Consider the following 8,805-nt stretch of genomic DNA (forward strand, 5'->3'; position numbering starts at 1 on the left):
TTTGCCCATAAATGGCTATTATTGTCTGGATAAGACTTAATGGTTATAAATATGATCATTCCAATTTAATAGCTAACATACCTGGTTTTCCTTAGACTTAGGAAAAATGGACTTTCTAACAGCCCTTGAAACCTTAGAGAAACTTCATGCAGTTGACTAAAAGTTTTAGTTGAGTGTTTGTATATTAAAACTTCTAAATTTTATTCTCATGTTTCTAAAAAAAGGTAGTTATCATTGTGACTTAACACACAAGTTCACTAAAGGAAGTAACATCATAATGGGATATCAGAGAACACTACAGAAAGTACTGCTAACAGCTGTTACTCAATATTCATTTTCCTCTTATTCCTACTAAACACAACTTGTTTCTCAAACATATCAGGAGTGCTCTCTCTTTGAAGAGTAAGGGAGGGATTAAGGAGTTTGGCATTTACTATATGTGAGAAAGGTCCACTGGAGGATTTTAGTCCAAAGAGTGATAGAATCTGACTTTTAAAAGTATCACTCTGGATTCACCAGAGCAGGGATTTGCAAATTATGGCCCATGGTTTCAAGTCTACCTGCTTCTACTTTTATAAATCAAATTTTATTGGAACATATCCATATCCATTCATTTATTATCTATGGCTGCTCTCAGGCTACAACAGCAGGGTAGTAGGTCCCAGAAAAAGTTTGTAGATCCCTACTTTAATGAACAGAACCTAGGGTGGAAAGGGTGGAAGGAGGAAGACAGATGGAAGACTATTGCAGTAATACAACCAAGAGCTTATGGTGGTTCACGTGAGTGCGACAGCAGAAGTAGCAAAAAAGCACTCAAGTGCTGAATACATTTAGAAGACAGAGCCACAAAAAAAAATTCCGATAGACTGGATGTAGGATATGAGAGAAAAAGACTAATTTTTATGGGATAACACCACAGTTCTGGTGTAAATAAAAGAACTGTTGGTGTGAGAAGAGGAGGGCTGGAGAAGGGCAGTGGGGAAAACTTAGAAAATAAATTCTGTATGTGTTATTTTGAGATATTAAGTCAGAGGATATTTGAAAAGTTAATTTATCCAGTTACTGAGCACCACTGTTACATGACAGAGTTAGAGCCACAGATTTTCAGTTTTATACACTGAAGTTTTAAGTTAAAGTGTGTTTGAAAAACGTTTCCTCTCACTTAACAGAAAAAGGTAGGGAAAAGTCTGAAAATTGTTAAATTCCAGCCTCAATATGGGCTATCAATTGCACCAAGTATTTCTTCCCATAAGGAAAATATCTGTATCAACTGAAATAGCTAAAAACTCTTAAGTGAAACCAGGTAAGTTGGCTATTAAATAGGAATGATCATATTTATAAGCATAAGACTGTGGTATGGTATAGCCAAGAATCAGGATGATGATAGGTCTTATTCCCCAATAATTCTTGGGAAACCTAGAATTTTTGGTTTAAGTAGATTTCTATCATATGATACTTAAAACCACTCAGGGGATAAACTGCATTAAATATTCCTCAAAATTTCAATTTTTTTTTAATTTTAGAGATACAGGTAATTCACTTCTTTCCTTTCTAATCATGGAAAATTCTTTTAGGTCCACCTCATATTTTATTCTGGAAGCCTTACTTGAAACTCTAAGAAAAGATGCCCTTATTTGATTTCTGAATTACCATCTTTAAAATTAATCTGGCAATTAAATATATTAGATAATGTGATACTCTATTTTTATCTTAGGGGATTCAAGCAACTTGTTAGTCACACATTGTTTTGAGAAGTTATGTCTTACACTTTTTACCCACTCTATTGCTTTAAGCTGTAGGCACGCAATAAGAAATTTACTGATCTGGTTTCCAGGGTTCCTAACAGCATAATGGATATACATCAGATACATATGAGATAACTTTACTGCATCTCTGGAGATTTTTTTTTTTTTTTTTTTTTTAAAGAGAGACAGTGTGAGTGAGCGTGGAGGAGAGAGAGGGAGACTCTTAAGCAGGATCCATGCCTGCCCAACACAGAACCTGCCTTGGGGTTCAATCTCATGATCTGAGCTGAAATCAAGAGTTGGATACTTAACCAGACTGAGCCACCTAGGCACTCCTGGAGAAATCTATTTTTAAATAAGCATTTTTCTGTTATCTGCCTTACTGTTTTTGCTTAATTTGAATACAATTAGTCAGATGGAAAATATCTTCATCTTTTCATACATGCAGTAAATAATAATTACTTAATGATCTTTCAGTCACTTTCCAGCTCTACAATTCTATGCTTAAGAGGGAAATATGTTTATTTGAGACAAAAAGACTGAGCAATGAGAACAGTCCTATCTACTCTTAAATCCACTAGTAGACTAATACCAAGCCATGTGTACAAAGACCAAATTAAAGCGAATAGTCTATAATATCCTTATACTTCATGATATTTAAAGTTTGTCCCACATAAATTGGTGGCACACAGATCCTACTGTAATACTTCAAGCAAAATAGAAAAATTAAAATATGCCAAACAGTAGCTGGATCCAAATGTGGCACTGCACGAAGAAGCCCAAGGTGTTAGTTTAGGGACAACTACCAAATCAAGAGCAATTAGGTGAAGTAAACTGCACTCCTGACCAAAAAAATTATGTTCTCACAGGGACTTAAACACTGTAAACCTCAAAAGTTCATTAAACTGTCTTGCAGGGCGCCTGGGTGGCTCAGTGGGTTAAGCCTCTGCCTTCGGCTCAGGTCATTATCTCAGGGTCCTGGGATGAGTCCCGCATCGGGCTCTCAGCTCAGCAGGGAGCCTGCTTCCCTCTCTCTCTCTCTGCCTGCCTCTCTGCCTACTTGTGATCTATCTCTGTCAAATAAACAAATAAAATCTTTAAAAAAAAAAAAAACTGTCTTGCAATAAGAAAGAAAAAATTAGCCAGATACAGGGCTAAATCAGTTCTCTTTAACCGATCTGTGTACCACATAAGCAATGGGTTAACCTACTTTTATCACCATTGACAACACAGAAGAGAAAAATGTGGGCATATGTGTGATATTCTCTTTGGTAAATCTTCCCCAGACAAAAGCAAAGAAGGCAACAAGAATAGCAGGCTGTGGAACCCAAATTAAAGTAATTCATAATTATAAAGCTGAAATGAATAAGAGCTCAAGTGAAGCAGATAAAATAAACATTTAAAACAGATGTATTCTTAAATTTTTCAAAGCTCTCTGGAGAGAAAGACCTTCTTAGTCTCCCTAGCATTTAATTCTACATTTGACAACTTACATTTAATTCTAAAAATGAAAGAGGTTGAAAAAAAATCTTCCTTGTATATTTTCAATTTACAGTCTTTTAGGGAACAGAAAACATGTCCCTTCTATTTCATTTACTTTATAAAAGAATCCCATTTCCATAAGAGCTGACAAATCTTACTTCTGTTAACATTTATTTCTTACGTTCTCTGATCTGTCTCAAATTATTCACAGACCAAAGATGAAGTAACAAACCAATACTGCTACTGACCTAAGGACTATCTAATTATGGCTCACATGTTCTGTAAATTAATGAAAGCCTGTTAACAGTAGTGTCCTACTTTAGATTCCTATTTGTCTAGTGGTCATCTATAACAAGTTCTGCCATTATTATTCCAGGTGTCGTGCACTCTATGCTTTCTGGTTATTTTCAGAAATTAACAAGGATGGTTAAAAAGTAAAGGCAAGTATGTTTTGTAACATTTTTATATACACAAATGAATAAATCCCACCAGAATATAAAAAAATCTTCTAAGATTAAATGTTCAATATTTAGAATACGATCATTCTGTAAGTAAATATTTTCATGTGCTAAACACTGAAAACTTGAGTAAATTAAATGTTTTGTTATTATAGTATATTCTACTACTGTGTACTAGAGTTTTTTCCAATACTACTAGTATCCTAGTACACCTCAACCATGTTTATGTTCATCAATAGCACTTTTAAAATGAGTGCTTTTGTTTTGAGAGAAAACAATTTATATTAAAACAAAATCAACCTTTTGTTTTCTTTCTTTGGGCTTCTTTTTCTTTGGTGATATCTGTCCATCTTTTTCTTCATTTACTTTTTTCCTTTCTTTTTTAATCTGTTTTTGCTTCTGTTTTTCAGATTCTTCTTCTTCATCTGAACTGCTTTCTGCTTTCTTGGTTTTATGCTTGGGAATTTTCTTTGGTGGTTGCAGATTAATTCCTGCATCTGCTGTCCAGTCAGAATAATCACTAGAGTAGTCACTAGAAGGCAAAAAGGGATTTAAAAAATATTTATAATAGACATACTGTAAGACTTTGTCTTATAAAGATGTAAAGAGAGATCACAAAAAAGAATGAATGTCTTATAAAAATGTAAAGAGAAATCACAAAAAAGAATGAATAGACTAAAAATATTCCCCTTTCAACTCATCACCTTCTAAACAGTTTCTTAAAATTCTGTAGGCTTAACTTACTTAAATATCTCAAAAAAGTTTTCTAAGAAATGTCTACAGCTTTAATTGAAACAATGAATTTAAGTGCCTTATAAGACTTTAACAAAAATATTAATTTCTTTGCGTTGCCTATGTTCAAAATATCATGGGGCATACAAAAATAAGGAGCAGAGGCTCACTTTCCTCAATTTCAGGAACAGTACAAAGATAGTCTGGAATAGTACAAGAGCTATCAACATTGAGGAAGAGATATACGGATTATTTTCTTGAGAGGAGGTGGGAGCTCTTGACCAGGGGAACTCCAATGGTAGAGCATTGCTGCCTTCATGATAACTGGATATAAAATGGGGATGGGGTGGGGACTGTCAGAAGTGTTTTGGCCCAGTAGGAAGATTACTTGTGTATTTTATTCAGTATCTACTTATACGTTAGGTACACCTTATGCTTCAAAAATGACACAATTCAGAAAAATACAGGTCTTTGTGTTTTACTTATCATTACCAACCATGTTTGCATTTCTTTTCAGTTTACCTTCAAAAGAACTAAGTTTTACTGAACTGATGTTGCAAAAAAAGGATCCAGTTTTGTTATCTTCTGTTCTAATTTTAGTACATGAGAATATAACTTGATTTTGTACAATTTTAAAATATAAATATAAATGCTTTAAAGAAATCTAAGTTATACTACATTAAAATCAGTAATTAGTTCCTGTATTCAGTGATGTATGACTTTACTCCTCTATAAAGATTAACACTGAAAGGACAGATTTTTCTGGAGCTTAATTCTACTACCACCACTTCTTATCCTTGTCCTGAATGTCCTTAGTAGGAATCTACAAATATCTCCCCAAGAATAATCATCACAGGTAACAATCCAATAATTAAGGTGCTTTCCAATATGACTTCATGATTTCATTTTAACTTGAAAATGATTTTAAAGAATTTAAAAAACATTTTCAGACACTACACTGGATGCATGGCAATGCATCCACAGAACAAAAGATCTCTGAAGAAGAACAAAACTCTAAACCCAAAGAGATTCTGAAATGTGTTGCTGAAAAAATAAATTTTCAGCTTTCTAAAGATTTTATATTACATGTGAAGAAATGGAAATTCAATGAATTACCTAGAACTGCCATCACTGTGCCAGGCTCTCTCTTCCTCTTCCGATGTCCCACCACTAACAGCAACAACTTCACCTTCCTAAGAAATTTTAATACATATTTTATTGTGTAATTTTACAAAATAACATTCTAGGATTATTAGAAAATATCAGTGCTATCTAATAGTACCAATCACATTAGGATATTTACAACAATTAAAACCTGATTTTAATTAGTCCTAAAACACAGATCTTATATTTTAATACAACAAAATGTATCCAATGAAAAAATGTACCCAATGAAATAATACCTATTAATACTGGATTCAGAGCAATCTCTCAGATGATTAACATACTGAGAACTTAAATTAGGAGTTCACATTTTACTTACTGTCATCATTACAATTAAAAATAGCTTTATTACACATATAAAAAGAGTATTCCAACTTAGGTATTATTTTAAACTTGCGGTAGATGATTGAAAACTACCCAAACATAGCTTCTCTAGTAAATATTCTCTGCTCAATGTAGGATAGTCCAGTGATAGTCCATAAGATCCAGTATCTTACGCAATTTCTCCCTTGCTCAAATAAAATTTTACACTCCAATAAGAGTAAGAGGTCAAATTAAGTAAGCTTTTAAAATATTACAGAAGCTATTCTAAGCATGTGTATACATCAGCCCATTTAATCTAGACAAAACACTACTGGCAATAGGGAGCAGTTATTTAAACAGTAGAAATTAAAGCTTAAAAAGGTTAAGAAATTTACCCTGGACAGCACAATTAATGAGCAACTAAGCTACTCTAAAGTTTAGACTACTCTCCACAAGAATGGTTTTATCAGTGTTGTTATTTGCTGGGCACATTCACAGAATTTTTCAAAATGATAATGAGATGTATTCCTTTATTAATTAAATAAAATAGCATATCTTGGGAGACAAGTTTTCTCTTTTTGATGTTTTAATAATGAAGAATTTGTATTACAGAGCTATTCTACAAAGTTTTGAAAACTAACCAAATATGGAAAGATCAAAATCCAACAGTAATTTTAGTTAGAGAATTTAATCTCTGCTCAATATAACTAAAAAAAAAGAATGTAAACAAATGATCTGATTATTCTCATCCTTACTATACATATTACTTCTTTAAAGGGAGAGAAAAGAAATGTACTTTTATATTCTTAGTACAAAATTAAAAGGTACTATACAGAAGTACAAAGTATTTGAACCACCCCCAAAACAGGATTCTTTCCATTAATTAATATAATGTGCCCAAGATGATATTCTGTTCTCGATGTACTCCTCCTAGAAATTTATTTAATTGCTCTAAAAGAATGTTAAAATATAAGCAAATTAGTTTTGAAGACAAATGAAGGATTTAGTTAACTTCTTATGTAACAGATGTACCTAGAAACAACATTCTAAAAGCTGAATCATATTTAAAGTATTTTATAGGAACATATTAAGAGAATCATACTAAATCTTTAAAAATAAAGAAACATTTTATAGAGGCAAATAACTAGCCCACATATATTTTATGTTTTGCATGTATATCTAAACTGTCATGTATCATATTTGTTACTAGTATATTTGGTCTTTTTACCAGATTGGACAACCATTTTTACCTGATCACCCTAGGACCTAAAGCCATTGGAGAATAACTTTTCAACTGTAGTTAGCATACTCTCAGTTTGAGTTTTATTGCCGTGTGTACAGAAAATATACACAGAGAATTCCCATATATGTCTAACATTGCTTCATAAATGTGTAATAGTCAGTAAGACCGTAGAGTCTTACTTAACTGGGGGAGGGAGTGACCAGGGTGGGGAGGGGGAGATGTTGTTAATAAGCTGTGATTGCAAATTGATTGCCTTTGTTGAAAAAATATGTAATTTAGTAGGGACAATGATATTTATGGAAATAATTATATACAAGGAAATTTTAAAATAAATTGAAAAGTCATAAACTGGCACAGAGATCAAAAACTGAAATTACCATATGTCTATTAATTTGTCATTTCAGTTATAGACTAGCGCTTCATGGTACTATTTTAAAAGCCTGGCTTTAGAGTAAAAGGACCCTGGGTTTAATTCCTGCTCTGCCATTTAATAATTAGGTACATAGGCAATCTAAACATCCTTGAACCTCAGATTTCTCATACATAAAATAGGAATAATTAATTCATATGCATTTGTTCTGTGAATTTGACATTATGAATATGTGTGCTATGCCTGGAACATACAAAACAGGTCTTTAGTAAATGATAACTATCACTATCATTGTAAGATCTAGAAATACCATCTTTGAGTTACATTTATAAATACATCAATGAATACAAAGAACAGTCATACTAAAACAAAGTTAAACTGCAAACAAATTTATAAATGTGCTGAGATCTTACATCTGAAGAACTAGTGCCATTTTCTATCTCCTCTGAAGGTCTAGGTGTCTCCTCCAAAGCAGATCTTGTACGGTAATTGTGTTGATTTGCCTGCTGCCGTTTGGATTCTCCGAGATCCAGGAAATGCTCATGAGCATGATTCTGGAAAAAGTTAATTTATTTAAAGTAGGATTAAAGAGCATGCTTTTTACTTTAAAAGTTGTGTATTTTTTAATTATAAATAATCCAATCATATTTAAGATAATCATATAAGTGGACTATGGTACCAATTCAAATAATTTAACATTACATTAACTTAAATCACAGGTTTGTGTTATGTTGAAATTCACTTGCGGGTTTAATAGTCATAACAAAATTTTTTTTCCTGATTAAGTGATACAGACTAAAGGGTTCATAATAACAGACTAATAAATTCTCCTATAACAACACTAAACCTATAGAACAGATTTAAAAAAGGACCATGAGCTGTGAGGCATATGTAATAGGCAGAGATAAAGGAAAGGAAACCAAAATGGTGGTCACAAACCACCCTGCCACTATGAGGCTAGGACACCAGTTGGCTGGCTATCTCTTTTCTGTCACAGAATAAATACAGTAAATGAGAACACACTAATAAACAATCATCAAAAAAACCTGATAAAGTCCAACATGGTGACAGAGATGAACAAACTCAACAAACACAAGAATTTACACTTGGAAAAAAACCCAACTGTATCTATATAAAAAAAGAATAGGGGCGCCTGGGTGGCTCAGTGGGTTAAGCCGCTGCCTTCGGCTCAGGTCATGATCTCAGAGTCCTGGGATCGAGCCCCGCATCGGGCTCTCTGCTCTCTAGGGGAGCCTGCTTCCTCCTCTCTCTCTGCCTGCCTCTCTGCCTGCTTGTGATCTCTCTGTT

The 8,805-nt window shown here is 33.2% G+C and overlaps 1 protein-coding gene across 2 annotated transcripts in view; it reads right to left on the minus strand.

The window, feature by feature from the left end:
- Positions 1-8,805, minus strand: part of LOC111147825 (pleckstrin homology domain interacting protein) — a 134,391-nt gene that overhangs the window by 36,915 nt on the left and 88,671 nt on the right. For both annotated transcript variants that reach the window (XM_022504077.1, XM_022504076.1), the window contains exons 21-23: positions 7,911-8,051; positions 5,534-5,610; positions 3,986-4,217 (exon numbers count right to left, since the gene is read on the minus strand). In XM_022504077.1, coding sequence (XP_022359785.1) covers positions 3,986-4,217; positions 5,534-5,610; positions 7,911-8,051 — 450 coding nt within the window. The remainder of the gene's footprint in view (positions 1-3,985; positions 4,218-5,533; positions 5,611-7,910; positions 8,052-8,805) is intronic.

Source organism: Enhydra lutris, unplaced genomic scaffold, assembly GCF_002288905.1.
Source record: "Enhydra lutris kenyoni isolate GAN:26980312 unplaced genomic scaffold, ASM228890v2 scaffoldscaffold17, whole genome shotgun sequence".
In the NCBI taxonomy this organism is placed as follows: Eukaryota; Metazoa; Chordata; class Mammalia; order Carnivora; family Mustelidae; genus Enhydra; species Enhydra lutris.